Source organism: Eschrichtius robustus, chromosome 16 (assembly GCF_028021215.1).
Source record: "Eschrichtius robustus isolate mEscRob2 chromosome 16, mEscRob2.pri, whole genome shotgun sequence".
Classification (NCBI taxonomy): Eukaryota; Metazoa; Chordata; class Mammalia; order Artiodactyla; family Eschrichtiidae; genus Eschrichtius; species Eschrichtius robustus.
In genome coordinates, this window is record NC_090839.1 from 78,510,720 (window position 1) to 78,533,250 (window position 22,531).

At 40.1% G+C, this 22,531-nt stretch overlaps 1 protein-coding gene and 1 pseudogene across 3 annotated transcripts in view; both read left to right on the forward strand.

Moving 5' to 3' along the window:
• RABGEF1 (RAB guanine nucleotide exchange factor 1) overlaps nucleotides 1–19,712 on the forward strand; it is a 63,841-nt gene extending 44,129 nt beyond the window's left edge. For 2 of the 3 annotated variants that reach the window (XM_068565681.1, XM_068565682.1), the window contains exons 5-9: nucleotides 7,057–7,138; nucleotides 8,031–8,163; nucleotides 9,433–9,524; nucleotides 14,260–14,516; nucleotides 17,397–19,712. In XM_068565681.1, the coding sequence (XP_068421782.1) occupies nucleotides 7,057–7,138; nucleotides 8,031–8,163; nucleotides 9,433–9,524; nucleotides 14,260–14,516; nucleotides 17,397–17,795 (963 nt within the window). In that variant the 3' untranslated portion in view covers nucleotides 17,796–19,712. Of the gene's footprint in view, nucleotides 1–7,056; nucleotides 7,139–8,030; nucleotides 8,164–9,432; nucleotides 9,525–14,259; nucleotides 14,517–16,966; nucleotides 17,333–17,396 lie in introns of those variants that run through there. The other variant, XM_068565683.1, reaches the window with a different exon arrangement.
• LOC137778603 (grpE protein homolog 1, mitochondrial pseudogene) lies at nucleotides 1,160–1,753 on the forward strand (annotated as a pseudogene).
• Nucleotides 19,713–22,531: the final 2,819 nt, after the last annotated feature.

Below are 22,531 nucleotides of genomic sequence, written 5' to 3' on the forward strand. Positions count from 1 at the left end.
TTCAAATAGGTTTAAGAGTGGCCATGGACTCAGGGATGTATATGGTCACCAGTGAAATGAAGAATGTCTAGATTTCTTTGTCATTTGGATGAAAAACTGTATGTGCCCAGGGTAATTTTAAAGCATTATATAGACCCAGCTAGATGTTCACCTTTCCCATCATAACTTGAAAACCATATTTTCTAACTTAATGAGCTCCCTGACTTGGTAAAAAATTTTTTTCCACAAATTTATTCATACGAAAATATTTTCAAAACACACAGACCACAGTTAAAGTAAATAAGACTCCTAGAGAAACTCTTTTGCTGCCCAAACTGTTTAAATCCTGCCCTTGCTAATTGTTGATAAATCCCTCACATACATTTTCCCCTGTTCTGAAAGTGTAGCTTGCCCCATTTTTAAAAGTATAACCTTTGTAACCCTCTGCTACCTCAAAATTTAGACCCTTTAATTTATTGGATATTGCATTAAAGCTTTTTAATAAATGAACTTTCTGGGTTTTTCAATGCTGTTTTTAAAACACGATTTCTTTATTAGTAGTAGTTCAAATATGCTCTTTTTCCTTGCAAAGGAAGCGGTCAAGCACAATATTAAGACCTTTTGCTGATTTCAGTGTTCTTTTCCCAGCCATTCATTCTGTAAAAGTCTGGTATTGATTATATTATATACTTAAAGTTTTTCTGATATTAATTCTCCTGAAAAACTGTTTTCTAAACCTGAATGAGGAGAAAGAAAATACAATAATTTAAAATATGGCTATATCTTCTCTTCCCCAAAATAAGTAAAAAGATAGGTGTTCTCCTATATTTTAAAATAGCTTTACAATTCTAAACCATATGTGTGTGCAAGGAGTAGTTTGCCCTGCTATGTAATTACTGTTAGGAGAGCAGAAGCATGTATTCAAAACAAAGAAACTTTAATCAACAAAGTAGGCTTTAATTGTGGTAAGAAAATCAGGGGGTTGGGGGAAGTAACCCAGGACCTAATGGTTCTGGGTTAATTTTAAAATTAGAGACATTAAGGATGAGAAGTGAGGCAACGGGACAATGGGAAAACATCTGAGGTGATGGAATGTGTACATCATAAGAAAGAAAACTAGGTAAAAGATTGAGTTGATAACTATGTTAAAAGTAATGAATGAAGAAAAATAATCAAGAACATGTCATACAAGGCAGCCTTGATGGCTCAGTGGGTGAGGCTGGTGCGATATAGTCTCTCAGCTTTGACATTGTTTCTCAGGCCCTTTCCTATTGTGCACAGCTGCAAAACAAAAGAACAGTGGCCAGGATGGAAGAGGATGTGGGTCAAAGTGGACCAGAAGAGAGATAGTCCTTCTGCAGAGAAGATCCTCATGGATAGGAAGGTCAAGCTAGAAGAGCAGCTGGAAGAGACCATGGGAAATGGTTTTCAGAGCTTCTGCAAGGGCTTGTGAGAGGCTGCAGACATTTTGGAGAAGGCAACACAATGAAGAAGTAAAAGACGATAACCCTCACCTGAAGAGCCTCTATGAGGGCCTCATAAGGACTAAAGTCCACATTCAGAAGGTGTTCATGAAGCATGGCTTACTTAACTTGAACCAGTTATGGTTCAGATCTAGCCAAGTTTTGACTCTTACAGGCGTGAGACCTTGTTCCACGTGCTGGTTGAGGGGAAGGAACCGGGCACAGTGGTGCTAGTGTGGGGTACAACTGCACGGGCACACCCAAAGGCCCACCCTGCTGTGGGTGGTGAAAGAAATGTAGCAGCCTCTTGAAGAGATTTTTTAAAACTAGCTGCTATACTCCTTGGAAGCCTGGTTCACTTTACTCATCTATGAGTACTTTTGATCTTTTCCTGAACCTTGTTGGAAAACTCAAGTAACCAATGGCTAAACACACAATTGCATTAAGGAACTCTAATTCAGGAGTCTGTTCATTGATTTTTAGGACTACATGTTTAGTAATGTCACGTACTTGCAGAAGAGGCCAACAGGACACTACTGGGCCTCTAGAGTGTCATGAATAACGCTGTATCTGCTCAAACTCTGGTGACATCAGAGTGTTTTAAATGAATGCAGCGTCTTTGGGAATTCTGCGGTTTGGCTACCTGACTGCACCAACTGCACTGATTCTTCTGCATCTCACTGTAAAATGAGAGTTACTGGAACACTTCGCCCCCTACACATTTCATTCATTGAAGGAAAGGGACAAGTTTAAACATTTCTTTTGCTGAAAGATGATATGATGATGTTTGTACAGAGCATATTTGAGTTCGTTTGTAATTTGTAACTATCTAGCTCCTGAAAGTGATCGACTAGTGGCTTTTCCTTAGAGATATGAAATGAACATATATACCTTAACACTTCTTACCACCTTCATTTTGCCAGTAATTGAATTTGACAAAAATCAATTACTTTTGCTCTGTTTTGTTCATCTAAAGGTAGAAATGTTTCAATCTGTATTCAGCTAGCTACATGACCTCAAGGTATATTCCCTGATAAGGTGGACTATCTTAAAATCTGAGGACTGCATGCTTGTCCTACTTTAAATGTTAATGTTTAATTTTAAGTTTTACTTAGGAGGAGTAAAGCCCTAATATGTTTAGTTTCCTAAAAAGAATTATTGAAGGCAGCAGAAAGTAGCAATACAAAAAAAAAAAATGAACATTAAAGTTAAAACCTAAATAAATCAAACAGCTAACTGTAGTACAAAAGAAAATTAATCCAGAAAACAGATCATGGAGATCCAGTTTTTAAAGATGAAATACACAGAAAACATAATTAAGGAAATAGTCAAAGATTTTCAAAATGGGGGTGGAAAAAAAGAAAAAAGATTTCAGCCAGACAGTTAAGAAAGAATACAGAGAACCTCTCGGAATATTGAAAGGAATATACCCACTTGTCAAACTTTTACACTACAAAGAAAAAGTTTTTTAGGAAAAAAAATAAAATGGCTTTACACAGACATTATAGAAAAGATGATCCCAGGCATTGGCTAGAGAATACTTAAAAGGGTTCATTTACGCTGCTAGACTGCGTTTTTTCTTAGAAAAGTATGAAAAAACCTTTAAAAGAATTTACCAGCACAAACCTGCAATCATATCACTTAGCTCCTTTGGCAAGAACTTTGAAGGATCTGAGAGGTACTTTCCTTGCAAGTTAAAAGTTAGCCTGCCATAGCTTCATGGATATTGGCAGAAGACACAAGCCTCCTGGGTCAGAAAAAAAAGAGGCCAGCTTATTACAGCACTAGCAGTAACCAGAGTATATCAGCGTTTGTACCAATTCCCTACGTATCATTTCCCACAGGGCAGTGCAAAGAAGACCAGGTAATGCCTGCACATGCAGTAAGTTATGATAGAGAAGAGGATCTTTTATAGGGCCATGAGCTTGCCTGACCTTTGCCCCAGAGGGAAACATTATTATACCAGACAGTAAACAATCTACCCTTTTCACTTAAGGGAGGCTCTACGTCTGTCTTCCAGGCCTGTCTGCTATACAGCTATCCTTGAAAAGGGTGCAGAACAAAGGCAGTCAGTGTCTCTCCTCACAAGATGTGTAGAAATAGGAGAGGTCTATGAAGAATTGTCTCCCCACATCTTTACAATATTATAAAGGGTGGAACAATAGTACATGGCCACTTTCATTCTGTCTTTCATTCAGCTAGTGTTGAGCACTGTGCCTGGCTCTGTTGTAGGCCCCAAGGATGCGGTAGTGAACAGTGCCCTCGTGGAGCTGGCATTTTGGTGGAGGAGATAGACAATAAACTAATTTATGATATATAACAGTGGTAAGTCCTCCAAATAATCTAAAGCAGGAAAAGAGGACAGAGTGGCAAGGGAGTTAGTTCACATTACGAATTAAACACTGTACTGAAGTGTAAATCTGTGCAAGAGAAATAGAAATATAAAAAGGAGTTTTCTGAATTGTAACAAAATTAGTGATTGTGTGGAACTGGTGTAGGAATAGGTGATCCATTGCCACCTGTAAAACAGGCCATTTAGGCCTTTAAAAGGAGGTCACGGTTTCAGGTTAGAAGTAAGTACTAGTAATAATCACAAGAATGAAGTGTGTTCTTAGTGTTACGATTTGGTGCAAATGAAAGGTAGCCATGTGTAAGCTACCTAAGTAGATAATCCATTGCAGAAAGTACTGAATTATGTGCATTCAGTCTTCCTGTTTAACCTGAATGCCCTCTGAGAATTTTAATATTTTTTATATTATTGTCTTGTACAGTGGCTGGCAAGTCTATTAACCATGTAGTAAATGTTTTTAGAATGATAGAAATATCATTTTCCGGAAATTGGGGAAAAATAATCTTACCAGAAAATCCGAGGGAAAACAGAATACTAATAGAGGTATAAATTTAGCAACATGGGTGAGATAAATCCACAAAATTTAGTTATAGTACAAGATGCCAAAGATAAAAAGCTAAAGAGCCTAGCACATTTTTTAAAAAATAGCAATTTTTAAAGACAATAGCAATAAAAAGATTAAATATTAAATAATAACTTAATCTAATATAGAAAGAGGCTCATTCAAAGAATTAAAAGACTGTTTCTGGATTTTATCTTGGATTTAGCTGAGGAAGTATAATATCCTGGATCTAGCTGAGGAAAACAAAAAGATACATTTACAAATACTTTGCAGGTCAATATGAACACTTAAAATATTAAATTACAATGTTGCTCTGTTTATTCTAGAAAAAGAAGGAAGCAGGGGTTTGTGAGGGAAGGTTTCTAAATGTAGCAGACTTCAAAATATACTAAAATGAAAGTTACCACAACTAGATATGATTTTCATATATATATATATATATATATATATATATATATATATATATATATATATATATATATATTCAATATGTAGAGAGAGAAGAGAAAGAGAGCAGTGAAATAAACTAGGGATTCCAGAAATAAATTCAGTTTCTCAGGAGCAAATTTTATGAGAATTGGAAAACAAAGGGGAACAGGATTGCTTTTTACTAATTGCCGCTGAAAAAGGGAAGTTTGTATGCAGATTATTTAAGGTCTGTTTTTCATACTATGAACCTTACATGCCAGCCAAATAAAAGAGCTAAGCAGGAAAAAACTTAGAAGAAAGCAGATTTGTTTCACCTACAGAGAGGAGCTAAATTCAGCTGTTGAAGAATTGTTCTTAATGACCAGATAAAGGTTTAACGGTATTAAAAAAACATTCAGGCAGTAACAAGTGTGCAGTCAAGGTGGTCACAGCGCTCTGAGTGCCGTGAGGCCTGCAAAGTTATTTTGACCGAGGAAATGGAGGACACCTTCTTAGAGGAGGCAAGATGTGGACTGAGCCTTCAAGGAGATACTGTGGAACTTCCTTGGGCAGCTGTTGGAGGATTGGAGAGGAGTAAAAGTCATCTGGACAGAGAATAATTTCACAGTGTTAGAGAGGCGGGAAAACTAAATGCAGATTCTCAACAATAGGTAACCTGGCAGGGTAAGTGGGGACCAGATCATATGATAAGACGATCAGTTGAGAAGAGAAAGATCAAACGTGGGGAGAGCAGCTGAACTCCAGGTGAGAGGTAATGAGGACCCAAACCAGGGAAGGATCGACGGGAGAGACACTGTGAAGGCAGATAGGCAAGGTTTGGTCACTGTCCCTCACTCCAAGGCATCTTTTCTAAGGTAGCCAAAGCATCAGGGTCTGCGTGCTTCATCAGGGCTTTATTGGCCCGTGCCATTGGCCTGTGCAGAGGTGGTCTGTGAGGAGCAGTCCTGTGGAATTTGTCTTGGGCCGTATTCATGCCCATCTGTGATGAAATCTTTATGAGAACCCTTGGAGAAATTCCTGATTTTGGTGTCAGAATTTCACCTGAAGAATTAGTTTGCTTTTACATTTTGGACACTCAGTTATGTGACTCTTCTCATCTTAGTGATGATTGCTAGAAAGTTAGTTAGAGACAAATTTATGGGCTGACTTTTTGCTAACTTCTGTATCTTCAAGGAATACATTTTTGTGTTATCTTTCCTGGCTCTACTTTCTGTTTCTGTTTCTCTCCGTGTTTTGTTTTGTTTATCATTTTCTAGGTTATTGCGCTGAACTGTGTTTATCTTTTATATAGACTTCAGATATTCTTTGGAAGAAAGTATATGTGAATATATATATTTGTGTTACACCTATAAAATCAGTAAAACCAAATAAAAATGATAAAGCCCAGTGTTAGAGGGGCTGTGGAGAAACAAGCACACCTATGTAGCTAATGACTGTACTTGGAGTTTCTGAGGGTTATATATCTAGCAATGGATATTTAGAGCTGTAAAGTTGTTCAGACTTATTAAGCTGTTAATGCCGCTTTTGAAAATGAATCACAAAGAAATAACCTAAAAGAAACAGTCTTTGCATAGTTGTTTATAGCTGCAATATGTAATTAGTGAAAAAAGGGAAAGAACCCAAATACACAGTGGTAGAAGTGGTTAAATAAATCGGTTAATATAATGGAATATTATAAAGCCATCAGATAGTTAAGTAGATTAGATAAATCAAAATGTACAGGGGCTTCCCTGGTGGCGCAGTGGTTGAGAATCTGCCTGCCAATACAGGGGACACGGGTTCGAGCCCTGGTCTGGGAGGATCCCACATGCCGCGGAGCGACTAGGCCCGTGAGCCACAATTACTGAGCCTGCGCGTCTGGAGCCTGTGCTCCGCAACAAGAGAGGCCGCGATGGTGAGAGGCCCACGCACCGCGATGAAGAGTGGCCCCCACTTGCCGCAACTGGAGAAAGCCCTGGCACAGAAACGAAGACCCAACACAGCCAAAAATAAATAAATAAATAAATAATTGTAAAAAAAAAAATGTACATAAACATGCAAATTATCAAAATATGCATTGTACCCATATAAGAATGTGTATATACAGCAAAAAGAAGTGAGAGGTCATGGAATGTTGTAAATAATAATAATGGACAGGCTTTTCTTCCCTGCAGCATTAATTTAATTTGTAAGTACTTTTGAGATTAGTTCAAGGAGTGGGTTTTGTAAAATTTAGAGCTTTCCTCGTGATCTTTCTTCAGCTACTAAGCAGACTCTTTGTGCCTTTGTTTCAGGATTTCAGCATTGAGGAGCAGTCAGAGTGTACTCAGGATTTTTACCAGAATGTGGCTGAGAGAATGCAGACTCGTGGGAAAGGTGATACCTTGTTGGCCTGCCTTTGAGGGATTGCTGGTAGTCGCATAGGGCCTGCTGCTGAGTCTCTTAGCAGTTTCCCTCTTGCTCAGAAGGCTTGGTTGGTTTGCCTGCTCTGTTCTGTAAATTACTCCACTGACATTCAGGTAGCTGGTGTTATACTTAGCAGTGTCTTTGAATACCACCATGTATATCATTCCAAGATAATTAAGCAATTGGATAATTTCTTGAGCAATGTTTAATAATTTCATTAGGGGTAGGGACAGATTAAAACCCCTTGGGAGGCTTCTAAATGAAACCCCCATCTTGGAATTGCCATCTTGGTGAGTCATTATTCATGACCATGTATTCCTCATGTGAGTTGGGGCAGGAAAGAAATTGAGAACCACTGGCCGTGCTTTAGGTTTTTAGGGATTCTTCTTGAATTTGACTTGCATTGATGTAGATTTTAGGGTGTACTTAGCGTACATGTATATCTGAGAAATCTGCCCTGTATGTATACCTCAGAGCAACCCCTAAGGTTTCATAGGAAACCTCAGAAAAATGAAAGGGTGAGTCTTGCCAGCATTCATCAGTCTTGGGAATTTCATGTGCTTTTCTGATGTAGCAGTAGGGAATGACCCATGCTGAGGTCTTCCCACTTGGCAGGGTGTACAGCTGTTAGGTCCTGCCAAACAGCTTAAGTTAGAAGTAGGGATTCTATAAAAGGCAGCCCCAAAAGTTGAGGTAATTTTTTAAAGGGTACTTTTTAATGTAACATCTTATACTTTTGTTTCTGAGTATATTTAATGTACTTCTGGTAAATTAGTTTTCTGCTACATTGAAAGTACTGTGAAAACACACTCTAAATTTTAAATGTTCATCCTTCATTCGAATATCCATTTGGGTATTTCAGTGCCTCCGGAAAGAGTTGAGAAGATAATGGATCAGATTGAAAAGTACATCATGACTCGTCTCTATAAATATGTGTTCTGTCCAGAAACTACTGATGATGAGAAGAAAGATCTCGCTATTCAAAAAAGGATCAGGTAGCTGATTTTTCTGCTTTTTCTTGTTATATTTACTACCTCCTGTTGGAAGAACACATTGCAGGAAAACAGGACACTTGAGTTTCAAACCTTCAGAGCAAGTAACAGCTTAGGTACCTGCCATCCTTAGCATATAAACTCCTTTGTGGCGTCAGAAAGAAAAGGAATGTGGTAAATTGACAGGATGAAAAGGCTCAAGTCACCATCTTGCTTATTCATTTGAATCCAGGCAGCTTTAGATAAGAATCATGTTTGATATGTGAGACTGTTTAAATCTCCAAAATCTCCAAGGAACAGGAGGAAATTTCATTGTTTTCTCATTTCACTGCACTAACTACCTTGTCAGGCAAGGAAGCTGTGAGTACCCGTATCAAGGCAGTGTGTGTCGTTTTTCCTCATTCCTACCACGGGTGCTCGTGATTTGATTCAGCCATTCCTCCAGTCGCATCTTTCCTCTACGACTGGGTTGCTAACACTTTGCAAAGCACCCACTCTTCCATGGCCAGAAGAGTGAGCCCCAGTGCTCTGCATTCCAATGGCAGCAAAACACTGAGGAAAGAGGCCGTCTACATGTGGGAACAGGGCCAAGCCTGAGCATGATGCGGTGCTTCTGGAGGAGAGGGGCCTAGCAATCGCAAATGGGGTTCCCAGACAGCGGGGCTGGTAGTTGGTAGCTTTGGACTTGATGGTGTCTCACCAGAAGTGAGGAGTTGATCTTGGGAAGATGGAAGGCAGAGCCAGAAGTAACTAGGTGGGCTTTGGACTGAGGTGCAGGGTGAGAGTGTTAGTCAAGCAAGTGGTGAGGGTCAGCAGCAGAATCTCTGGAGCAAAGGTACCATGTGGCCAGGAACCTCAGTGATTCAGGCAGAAGTGACACATGCTTGTTGACCTCTTGCTCAGGCTCTGGTGTGCCTCAGAAGTCGAGGGCAGAGCCGAAAAGGCAGCAGTTAGGACAGGGAGCAGCAGAGTCTTCTTAGACCCTCATTCTCCAGTATCAGGTGCTTTGCAGTCATAGGGTAATCTCATTTCAACTGGTAAAATTGTCTTCTGCTTCCTTGTGATAAGTGCAGAAGAGAAGCCTCGTTTTAGGATTCCAGTTACTTCGGCCCATCAGCTGAGCTCCTAGTATGTGCGTGCGCCTAGGATTGCCTGGTTAGTCAGCGGTGCCCCATCCCCATTCCCTTAACTGAGGAAATGGCAAGATAATTGCTTACAGTCCGTCCTTGGAACTTGTTTTCACTGTCTCCCTCTCTCTCTCTCTCTTGGTAGAGCCCTGCACTGGGTTACACCTCAGATGCTTTGTGTCCCTGTTAATGAAGAAATTCCAGAAGTGTCTGATATGGTGGTGAAAGCAATTACAGGTCAGTGAAACAGAGCTTTTATATTTGGATGCTTTTCCCTTGAAGTTAGCATTTGGCTTTATAAATCTATACTTATTTCAGTGAGTAAAAAGACAGTGTTCCTAAAGTACTTTTAAAATACAAACTGCCAAAGCTATGTTGGAATGTGGTAAAAGTGATTTAAGAGTGTTAGTTTTATGAATTTGAAACATGCAGATTGGCAGGTAAACCACTTTCCCCCTTCATTTTCCATGACTTATTTCTTGAGCATTGAACTAAAGTCAAATACAGCTAGGGTAAATTTCTTAAAACTCAGTTGCATTTATATATTCAAAATAATTTTGAGAGGTGGAATTGGTGAGGTAGGGTCATCCCCAAGCTAGAACTATATATTAAAATGATGCCTCTAGGGACTTCCCTGGTGGCGCAGTGGCTAAGACTCTGCCCTCCCAATGCAGGGGGCCCAGGTTCGATCCCTGGTCGGGGAACTAGATGCCACATGCATGCTGCAGCTAAGAGTTCGCATGCCACAACTAAGGAGCCCTCAAGCCGCCACTAAGGAGCCCATGTGCCGCAACTAAGACCCGGCACAACTAAATAAATAAAATAAGATAAAATATATATATATATATATATATTTTAAAGAAATCTAAGAAATCTTTGTCTATGACAAGATCATAAAGTTTAAAAAAAAAATGATGCCTCTAATTGGTTCATCAGAGATGTGCTTTGAATTACTTTTCTGGTTTGTTCAAGAAGTAAATGAAGTGCCCTAAATCGACGTGGCTCTGACATTCTGGACAGGTCCAGGCATCTAATAAGTCTTCTGTTTCTTATTCATAAGAATAATCCAGCAGAAGTGCAATACAAAAGTTTAAAAAAAAGAAAACAAAAAAACAAAAAAAAAACCTCCTAATGGAGAAGACATCCAACTTGCCCAACTTCTTAATTAAGGAGAAGAGTTGGAAAGACTTGCTGCTTTAGAGACTGTTAATGAAATCCTGCTGGGAAGGAGAGCGGGCCAGCTGATGTTAGCCGTGCTGGAGGCGCGCCATTAAGTAGGCTCCGCTGGTTTTCAGAACCAGACTCAAGTTACGGGAAGAAATGGGGGTTTGCTTAACATACTCTCAGGGTTGGAAGGGAGGTGAGGCTGTCACAGAAACTTAGCTTCAAGGCCCCTTTAGGGACTGAATTATCTCTGGTTAACATGATTCTTCCACTTTCTCAGGTTCTGCTTCTCTTTGTACGTCTTTGCATTTCAGCTCTCATTAAGAAATGAATTATTTTCTGTATTTCCCTGTGTAGGGTTTAATTGGCCTCACTAAATACTGTCCACTTTGTTGTTCAGAGCTTTTCTTCTAGGCTACTCATGGGTCCCATGAATGACTACTTTGGGTCAAGACCCACCTCCAACCCCACCTTTTGCTCAGGGAACATCCATAAGAGATCAGAGATGAAGCCTGAAACTTGTACTTAAGTTTTCCCCCAAAAATGGTTCTGAAGAACCTAGGGGCAGGACAGGAATAAAGACACAGACGTAAAGAATGGACTTGAGGACATGGGGAGGGGGAAGGGTAAGCTGGGATGAAGTGAGAGAGTAGCACTGACATGTATACACTACCAAATGTAAAATAGATAGTTAGTGGGAAGCAGCTGCATAGCACAGGGAGATCAGCTCCGTGCTTTGTGACCCCTCTAGGTGGTCACAAAGCATGGAGGGTGGGAGGGAGATAGGGAGGGGGGGTGGGAGATGCAAGAGGAAGGAGATATGGGGATATATGTACACATATAGCTGATTCACTTTGTTGTACAGCAGAAACTAGCACACCATTGTAAAGCAACTATACTCCAATAAAGATGTTAAAAAAAAGAATTTGAGAGGTGGAACTTTTCTCTTGAGGCATCTAAGATGGTGTTTCAAGAGATCTTTTGATAGTAAAAATACAGCCACAAAATTTTAAAAGCCTTCTTACTCTCTCATCTTAGCCCCCTCTTCTTGCCAGTCCAAGTGCAGACACATTCTGTCTCTGAGGACCAAAGTTTATATGATCACTTTCCTCCTACTCTAAACTTGTCAGCCTTAGAAAGGACAGTCTGTAACAACGGTCGTAAATATGGAGATAATCAGTGAAATTTCTCCAAATTGTCCTGTGTGCTACTAATCAGGACTGTCAGTTTTGTTTATAAATACACTGAGCTGAGGCCTTTGCCATTTCTGTTGACCTCTGTCTTCTAGTGGGTAGAACCCCCAGATGCTACTAAATATCCTGCAGTGCACAGGACAGTCCACTACGACAGAATTATCCAGCCCAGATGTCAGTAGTGCCCAGGCTGACTGACCTAGAAGTACAGCCTACTTCGTTTTCAAAGCCCCATTAAAGATAAGCCTGGACATCTGCTAAGATAGAGTACCCACACTCAACCCTGTCTTTCCTACTAATTAAAAGCCCTGAACAGAAGGTGCAAAGCAGTATCTGAGGACTCTGAAAAGTAAATAATAGCAGGTAGATTGGGAAGGGAAGGTCATTACTAGAGGAACAACTAATACAGTGGTGAGTTTCCTGTTTTGTTTACTTTTCTTTCCATGTCTCCTAGTTTAGACTTCAGCGCAGTGCAAATCATGGAACTGCTCATTGGGGTGGGCAATCCAAAAACAAAAAGAAACTTCTCTCAGACTAAAGGATACTTAGGAAGGGTGGTGTTCACTACAAGATGAAGAGTGTGGGAGAAATCCCTTGGGTTTTCCCCTTTATTCTCCTTCCTTTTCCTTCTGTTCTCTTCCTTTTTACACTACTGGCCCTGCTCCTTGGCAGTGGCAGCTATACATGCATCCAGATAAAAAGTACAGATAGGCCTTGGAGATACTGCGGGTTCGGTTCCCGACCACTGCAATAAAGCAAATATCGCAATAAAGTGAGTCACACGAATTTTTTGGTTTCCCAGTGCATAAAATAAAAGTTAGGTTTACACTATACTGTAGTCTGTTCAGTGTGCGGTAGCATTATGTCTTAAAAAACAATATACATACCTTAATTAAAAAATACTTTATTGCTAAAAATGCCAAAGCAGTTACTGTGATAACATCAAAGATCATAGATCATGATAGCAAATATAATAGTAATGAAAAGGTTCGAAATATGCAAGAATTACCAAAATGTGACACAGAGACATGAAATGAGCAAATGCTGTTGGAAAAATGGTGCTGAGAGACTTGCTTGACGCAGGTTGCCACAAACCTTCAATCTGTAAAAAAACACAATATCTGTGAAGCACAGTAACATGATGTATGCCTGTAATTCACATTTCATTCATTTTAAAACTTAAAGAATAAAGATTAATGAGAAAATGGTGAAATGTTTGAAATAGAGAATGAAAACCAACAGTAAAAGGCAGAAGGCTAAATAGGGTGAAGATGGTATAAAAAATATACATTTCCCCAGATCTTTTTGGTAATAAGTCCTATTTAAATAGAAAAAGAAAAAGAAATAGACTGAGACATAGTAACAATAATTACGACCCAGAATTAAAAGATTAAAGGAACTAAACAATAAAACAAACAAAAATTATATCATTCATACAATAGACAGGTAAGTGGGGGAATAAAAATATTAATAAGTTACAATAAGGCCTCTGCACTGTCCCACACACATTAGTCTTCCATGGCTGGTGGTCCTGTGAGGGTTTCACCAGGTAGCTGACCTCGGGGATGAGAGCTAAGAGCAGAAAGAACTCTGGCGTGCACCACCATCCCACGTAAATCTGCGACTTATATTCCTGCTAATGGCAAGCAATTGGTGTCAAATTAAGCTGCCTCAGCTCTTTTCTTTCATGATGTTCTGGACTGCGACAGACATGTCCGTCTCAGAGGCATGCGCCTGCCCTCCTCTTGTGTTGTGCTGACGGTGCTGAGGTTGTACTTGATCATTCCTCATGGCCTCCTAGTCTTTGTGACAAAGAGTGGACTTATAAGAGCCCACCAGTTGGACTTAGTGGTAGTTAAGGGCAGTGAAATAATTTTTTTCTGAGAGAAATAAAATATTGTTTATGAGGTTAAATGTATACCCATGCTCATCCTCTCTGCTAACCAGCAGGTTATAAGTGTCATAAAGGTGTTGTAGATATTTGTTGCTAGTGGAGATTTACATGCCGCGAGGACTGGCCACCATGGACCTCCACGTGATGGAGTTCAGCCACTTGCACTTTGATATCCAGTACAGAGATGCCTTGTATCAATATAATAGCCACATTTCTAAAAAGCATTATGCAAATGAGGCCTTCTAAACTGAGTTTTACAATGTATTAAGAGGAAAAAAAACAGTAAAGAGACTCTGCTTATTTCTCTGTGGAGCTCATAAACACTTTACCATCATGATTAAAAGAATGGGCTTTAGAGTCAGATAGACTTGGCTTCAAATCCCCCCTATGTCCCTTTTCATTGTATGATCTTGGGCAAATCACTGAACCTTTCTGAACCTCAGTTCCCTTAATAATAATAGTGCACATGCATAATCTGGGGATGGAGAGAAATATGCTTGCAGAGCACAGTGAGTAGGGCCTGGCTCATCGTCATGTATTCCCTAAGTGTGAGCTAGTGTCTACTGTTGTTACAGTCTAAGTGTTTCATACACTAAGTTAACTGGTGGAGAAGGGGTTAGCGAGGGTACCTCTGTAACTTAATAGATAAAATATGATTATCCTGATGCCTCTTTGATGTAATGACTTTCTCACTGGAAGCAGCATCTTTTCTCCTCTACAGATATCATTGAAATGGATTCGAAGCGTGTGCCCCGGGATAAGTTGGCCTGCATCACCAGGTGCAGCAAGCACATCTTCAATGCCATCAAGATCACCAAGAACGAGCCAGCTTCAGCTGATGACTTCTTACCCACTCTCATCTACATTGTTTTGAAGGGCAACCCCCCACGCCTTCAGTCCAATATCCAGTATATCACCCGCTTCTGCAACCCAAGCCGATTGATGACCGGAGAGGATGGCTACTATTTCACCAACCTGGTGAGTATTTGGTTTCTTGGTGTTGCAGAGAAGAACCAAGAAGGTATTTATTTTAAGGATGTGACAGGTCACTCACAGGCCTGTGACACATTAGTGCTCCTGAGTTGAGGGGTCAGCATAGCTGAGGATGCTTGCTTGGTGTCACAGAGCACATGTGACCAGGCCATGCACACATGCCACCTCCGGGGACTTGGCCATTGTGGTTCCCCTACAGGACACATGACGGCCACACTGAGGAGTCTCTGCTGCTGCTGGGCATTTGCTCTCTGGGCTCCTGGGTGTCAGAGCCATTCACTTAGTTGGTTGTTTCAGCCGTGAATAAGTCAGATCTTGGACTGATTCCTTTATTAAAAGACTTAATATTTATTTTTTGTTTTATTTTTACAAGTGACATCTTAAAACTGAATACTGAGATATTTTAAGAAAGCATCAGGTTAGAGGATGTGAAATGATTTTCAGCTATTGTTTTTTTACAGTGCTAATTAACTCTAGGCAGAACAGTAGTAAAGTATGCACATCTAAGTCATAAGGCAGAATACTTCCTTTTACTGACCGCTGGATTACTGCCTGTTTGCTTTAGACTAGATTTATTGTCAAGCCAGTGAATTTGAGCCTCGAGACACCCTATGTTCTCTGTTTCCTGTGCTGGAAGTTGTACAGGGTGATAGGTAGGCAGGGGAGGCCAGGTTACATAAGGAAGCATTTCTGGTGAATTGTCTAAAAAAGATGGGTACTTGAATCACCTACACTCTGCAGCTTCCCAGCCCCCTGACCTACAGCCTTAACTGTGTTTGCATCTTCTTTCTTCATCCTTTTCTTGCCTGACTCAGAGTCTGGCTTCTACTCCCACTGCCCCAGTGAAACTGCTGTGGCAAAAGTAAAAAAATCTGCCAGTTGCCAAATCCCATGGGAACTCTCAGTTTCACTTCACTTCTTTAACACTCTTTATGATTCCTTCCTTCTGGAACTTCTCATGTGCCTTGGCTTCCACAATTCCGCTCCATTTTCCTGGGCTCTTCTTAGGCCTCGTGTCCTCCACTTCCCCTTGAATGTGTTATTCCCTGGGGTTCTGTCCTCTGTGCATCTCTCTCCCTAGACTGTCTCCTCTGGTCGTAATTCTGCCGGTCACCTGTACAGTGAGGACCCGCAGGTCACCTGTTTTGACCTCACACTGAGCTCCACTCCCAGCTGTTTATCGTGCCTCAGATTTAATTTGTTCAAAACTGAAACTGCTTTCCCATCAAATGTTTCTTTCTTTTCCAATATACACTATCTCCATTAGTGGCAGTGCCGCACATCTACTCCCCTAAGCCAGGAATGTTAGAACCGTCTTCGATGCCTCCTCTTTCCAGATAACGGGCTGCAGCGATTCCACACACATAGTGTGAGCCCATGGGGCAGGGTCACACGGGCACATTCTCATCAGATGGGTCTGTTGAAATAGATTTGCTAAGTATTCTTTAAGGAGGTGATTCGCTTTTTTATGAATAATAAGGTAAGATCCCATGAATGAGTTTCTCAGAAGAAGTTCTGAGAGCTGCCTATTTTCTCCTGTTTATAGTGCATGTTTTTCTTATGAAAATAGCTTTTTTTAAAGAAGTGTGTAAATGGTATGTGCTCCTTGTAGAAAAATTTAATTAATATAAGAAAGTATAGGGGCTTCCCTGGTGGCACAGTGGTTGAGAATCCGCCTGCCAACGCAGGGGACACGGGTTCGAGCCCTGGTCTGGGAAGATCCCACATGCCGCGGAGCAACTGGGCCCGTGAGCCACAACTACTGAGCCTGCGCGTCTGGAGCCCGTGCTCTGCAACAAGAGAGGCCGCGACGGTGAGAGGCCCGCGCACTGTGATGAAGAGTGGCCCCCACTTGCCGCAACTAGAGAAAGCCCTCGCACAGAAACGAAGACCCAACACACCCAAAAATAAATAAATAAATAAATAAAAATTTAAAAAAAAAAAAAAAAGAAAAGAAAGTATAACTACCATGTCTGTGTCACTCAACATTTGCATTTGTTGTACTAACAATAGCTACCATTTATTCATTGCTTACTACAGACCTATGAGCTAAGCATGTTACATGTGTTATGTTGTTTAATTCTCACAATAAATCTGGGTGGTATTTCCCCCATTTTACAGATGCAGAAACCACAGAGAGCTAAGGTAACTTTTCTAGGGTCACACAACTCTGGGCTGTCAAAGTGACAGAGGTGGCAATTCACTCAGGCTGTCTGATTTCTGAGCTTATTCTTTTAACCGTTTGTTGTTAAAATATCTCTGAGGACCAGAGATCTGTGTGCCACGCCAGTACCTGAGGGCATGCTCAGTGGCTGGCCGTGCACTGGGTGGGCCTTGTGGAGCTGGCACGGCCAGCGAAGGGCCTTACGGGGCATGGCCCCCAGATCCTTGGCCCTGGAGCTCCTGGCCACAACAGGGATTCCTCTGCCCTGCAGCACGGCAAGGAAACAGAGAGCCTCTGACCTCAAGGAACCACACAGGAAACTCCGTGATAACCATTGCAGAACAAATACTGAAGGTGCCTCTTCAAATATTTCACTCTGTACAAGACCCCAGGACCTGCGAACAACCCAAGGAGAGGATGGAGTTTCTGACAGACTCGATGAAGATGACAATTAGATTTAATTTTTTTTTTTAAGGAAGAAATGTATTATTGCAGATGGGAGTATAAAGGAAACAACATGAGTGGCTATGAGTTGGTAATTTTTGAAGCTCAAGTCCATGGAGGCTCATGAGATTATTTTGTCGACTTTTGATTCTGTTTTAAATTCTCCATAATAAAAGGATTTTTAACATTCTATTTGAATATTTGTAGCTTTCCTCATACAACCATAATAAATAACATTCTCTTCTTTATATTTATAGTGTTGTGCCGTGGCTTTCATTGAGAAATTAGACGCTCAATCTTTGAATTTAAGTCAGGAAGATTTTGATCGATACATGTCTGGCCAGACTTCTCCCAGGAAGCAGGAATCTGAGAATTGGTCTCCTGATGCTTGTTTAGGTGTTAAGCAGATGTATAAGAATTTGGATCTCCTGTCTCAATTGAATGAACGGCAGGAAAGGATTATGAATGAAGCCAAGAAGCTTGAGAAAGACCTAATAGATTGGACGGATGGAATCGCAAAAGAGGTTCAAGACATTGTTGAGAAATACCCGCTTGAAATTAGGCCCCCAAATCAGTCTTTAGCATCTATTGACTCTGAAAATGTTGAAAATGATAAACTTCCTCCACCGTTGCAACCTCAGGTTTATGCAGGATGATGAAAATTTACATGGATAGTATTTATTTGAGCCTAAATTATAGCCAGCCCTTACTACAGTCCACTGATTGGGGTCTAGAGTATAACTTAATTGCTTATAAATATCAGAGCATTTTTAAAGGTACAGTTTGTAGGGATTGTTTTGTTCATTTTGTTTTGTTTTTCCTGTCTGGGGAGACTTAGTAAAAAAGTACTATTTATTTGAGTCACTGAATAGATTCATTTAAGACTTGTTTGAAAGTTTTGTCTGTAAATCTGTTTTTTCTCCATGATTTTCCTACGTGCTTTCTCTGTGGCATTCAGTGTGTTTTGGATTTGGTTAAATAATTGCCTTTTAAAGGATAAAACAAATGAATGCTACAAAAATGTATGTTTAAGAAAATACAACGGTACCACTGTTCTACAGTTTGAAATAATTTTATAATTGTAAAGATAGAAGATATATTGCTAAGTAAATATGTAAAATTGTAAATATGTAAAAAAAAAAGGAATGGTGTCTGCTGTGCATGGCATGTCATGTGTTAATTTTTTTTTTTTTTTAGTTTAAAATGAAGTATATTGAATGTTTGCCTTTAACACCATTTTATTTGATTTGCCCCACTAAAATGAATCTAGAAGTATTTAGACATACTCCCCTAAAATGTTAACTCCATCGTTGCAATGCGTTAGCCCTAACTTTGAGGTCCTGTACAGAGAATGTGACACTGTTGAGGTTGAGGACACTTTTTAGGTCATATAAAGTTACTGAAGTAACTTGTCAATTGAAGGTTGAACCGTGCTTTCGGCACCTCTTTCCTCCTTTCATTCAGCAAATATTTACTGAGCTCTTGGTAAGGGAGGTGGCCCCGGGTCTGGGTCAGAAGACAGGACTGAATAGGTCTCTGCAGATGCGAGCTGATGGGGAATCCCTCTGAGCTTTACAGTGCAGGGGGGCCTTTCTGCCTCCATGGTGTAATTTTGATTTTATGGACAACCCAGACACACTTCATATAAGCCTCTTTCAGGATTTCTCAACCTCAGTACTATTTGGAGCCTGAGGACTTTTTTGTTTGAGTGCCGCCCCATGCATTGTGTTTAGCGGTGTCCCTGGCCTCTACACCCATTAGATGCTAGTAGCAACCCCCCCAGTTGTGAAAAATCGTCTCCAGACATTGCCAAATGTCTCCTGGGGGACAGAATTGCACTCAGTTAGGAACTACTGATCTACTTTGTAAGTAAAGGAGTTTTCCTCCTGGTGGGTAATATGATGTAACCAAAGAATATTGCACCAAATGCACAGTATAACGTGAACTGATAGCTCATTCAGTGAGGCTCTACAGCCCCTGGCAGCGTGGAACCTTTTCTAATCCTAATGGAACCTTTCATAACCTAAATACACCATTATGATCCTCCTTGCATTCAGTGATTTCTACAGATTGTCAGTGTACCTGTGAAATTGTAATTCCCAGGGCACCATTTTTGAACAAGATCACATCACACAAGCAGTTAAGAAAGCTTCCTTTGCTTTTCCAATATCTTTCTAATGGTGTACCACAAATCTGTAGTGCAGTAGTTTTTGGAATAAAACTGGGGGTGGGTATAAAACTTTTTACCCTTTACTTAAATTAACGTATAAAATCCATCACGTTGACACATCTATTGTCCTAAAGCACTGAAGACATGAAGCAGTTAACTGAGTCAGCTGATTGCCAAGCTGACTTGGAATGTAATGAGTTACCATCAAATAAGGGGAGAATCTGCTCATAGAAACCTGGGCCCAGATGGTCGTCATAGAAAGCTTTCCTCTTTTTTCTTTTCTATGTACTTTCTAGGTGCTAATCCAGGTATACACACTTTTAATTCTCCTGGGAATATACCGTTCTTTTAGTCGTTGTACATTATGTTTGTTAAATAAAATGCATATCAGCCTCCCCAAAAAGCTGTCTTCTTTTGACTTCTTGCCTATGTTTAAAGTAAATTGTTGAATTGGTTTTTTTGTATATATCTCATATTGGTTGAGTTCTTCATATTTGGACTCTTATATTTCTCTTAAGTTAGCATCAGTACTATGGCCAGAGTTTCTGTTTTCTCAACAAGAAAGTATTGATATTTTATGTACTATAAATGTGATTAGAATAAACTTTTGGAACAGAAGTCCTTATCAATAAAGTTTCCTGATCCATTCCTCTTCCAAATAGGTTAATTCTTGGTTCTTCATCTTAGGAAAATATACATTATTAATATTCTCATGTTATAAAGGTTTCCCTTTTAAGCCACAGCCATCATTATCATACTTAAAAATGAAACAGACATTAAATTAATTAAAATTAAGAACAAGAGAAGCTGTCACTTCAATTAGCCTTTTTCTGACAGTTTTACCCAAGGCACTCAGTCTTCAGACAGAAATAAAGGGGGTTAATCTAATCAATATACAGTTATTGTAGCATGGTGTTTGAGGACATGGACTCCAACTAAAAAGCTTGGATTTGGTTTTGAATTTAGACTCTGCCACTTACTTATTAGCTCTTTGGCCGTGGGCAAGCCTCTCATGTTTCGCATTCCTCATCTGTGAAATGGGGGTAATAATGGTACCTGCTTCAAAGGGTTGTGAGGATTAAATGACTTAGAACAGTACCTAGCAATGCTAAGTGCTCAAGTGATAGCTGTTACTTGTACATGACTTTTATATGTAGAAGACCTAAGAACTGATACTAAAACTTTTATTAAATTTTACTAAAATGGTGAGATAAGAAATACTAAAATAGCCATCAAAAATAACTAAAAAATGACTTTTCTATATTCTCATTACTGGCCAGTTAGCAAATTATAATGGGAATTTTATTCACAATAGAAACAAATATAAATCACCTGTAAGTAACAAGAGCTTTTAGCATTTATATGAAACAAAATTACAAAATTGAGTGAGAAACAAAAGAATAAACATACACAGGGCTTGTGCCCAGAAGTTCCCTGCACTTGGACTTTAATGCTCTATCTTTGCCATTTTGGAATTCTTAATTTTATCTTTGGATTTGTGTTTTCAAGTGAAGCCTGATGGGACAGTGGAGCCTGACGGGGGCTTGGAGTCCAACTCATGCACAGTCCTGTCTCCCCCTCCTCAAACCCCAGGCTAGGCTCTCGGTCTCCCTGCTCCCACCCTGTGGACACTCTAGCCAAGGCCTGGGCACTCAGGAAAGGTTGGGGCTGGGTGTGCATGCCTGTGGTGTCTTGGGCCAGGGCATGAAGGTGCATCTGGCTGTTAGCTAGCTGGCCATTTGGGAGGGGGTTGGTGGTGAGGACAAACCTCTCGGCCACCCTGATTCAGCATGCTCCTTGGAGAAAAGCCTGAATCCAGGACTGGGGAAGGAAAGAAACAAATGAGAAAGTCCCAGCAAAACAAAGATACAAGGAAGAAACAAGGGGACTTCCCTGGTGGCACAGTGGATAAGACTCCGCGCTGCCAATACAGGGGGCCTGGGTTCGATCCCTGGTCAGGGAGCTAGATCCCACATGCATGCCGCAACTAAAAGTTCACATGCCACAACTAAGGAGCCCACGTGCCGCAACTAAAGAGCCAGCAAGCCACAACTAAGAGCCCTGGAGCTGCAACTAAGGAGCCTACCTGCCTCAACTAAGACCCGGCGCAAATAAATAAATAAATAAATAAAATCTTGAAAAAAAAAAAACAAATGGAAATGTTAGAACTGAAAACTACAACAACTGAAATTTAAAAAAAAAAAAAAAAAACCTCACTGATGGGCTACATATCAGAGGGGAGATGACAGTGAAATGAATTTGCGAACTGAAGATAGATCAATAGAAATTACCCAATCTGCTAAACACAAAATAGACTGAAATTAAAAAGTGATAGCCTCGGGGGCCTCTGGGACAATAATGAGAAATCTAGCATTCTTGTCATCGGAGTCCCAGAAGGAGAGAAGAAAAAGTCTATGGCTAAAAAAATGTTAAAATAAATAGTGTCTGAAAGTTTACCAAATTTGGCCAAAGGCATAAACCTATAGATTCAAGAAGCTGAGTGAACCGCAAACAAGATAACCCAAAGAAATCCATGCAAAGACACATCACAAACTTCTCCAAATTAAAGGCAAAACTTAAAAGTAGTTAGCAAGGACACATTACCTATAATGGAGCAATGACTTGCATGACATTGGATTTCTCATCAGAAACCATGGTGCCTAGAAGAAAATGCTGACAATGATGTGGAGAAAGTGAATCACTCATACAGTCGTGATGGAAATCTAATATGGTAAAACCACTCTGGAAAATAGTTAACTTCTTGTAAACCAAACATGTAATTATCATACAACCCACCAACTGCATTGTTGGACTTTTATCCCAGAGAAGTGAAAACTTACATTCACACGAAGGCATATACACAAATGCTCATCGCGCCTTTATTCATGTTAACTCCAAACTGGAAACAATCCAAATATCCTTCAACAGATGAATGATTAAACAAAGTGTGGTACATTCATACAATGGAACAGTATTCAGTAATAAAAAGAATGAACTACCGATAAAACTGCTTGGATGGATCTCAAAGGATATATACTGAGTGGAAAAAAAACAATCTCAGAGGGTTACATATTGTATGAGTCCATTTATACACATAATTTTTAAAATATATAACTTAAAATGACAGTTATAGAGATGGGGAACAGATTAGTGGTTTACAGGGATTCAGAATAGGGTGAGAAGGGAGCTGAATGTCATAAGAGAGCAGCACAATGGATTCTT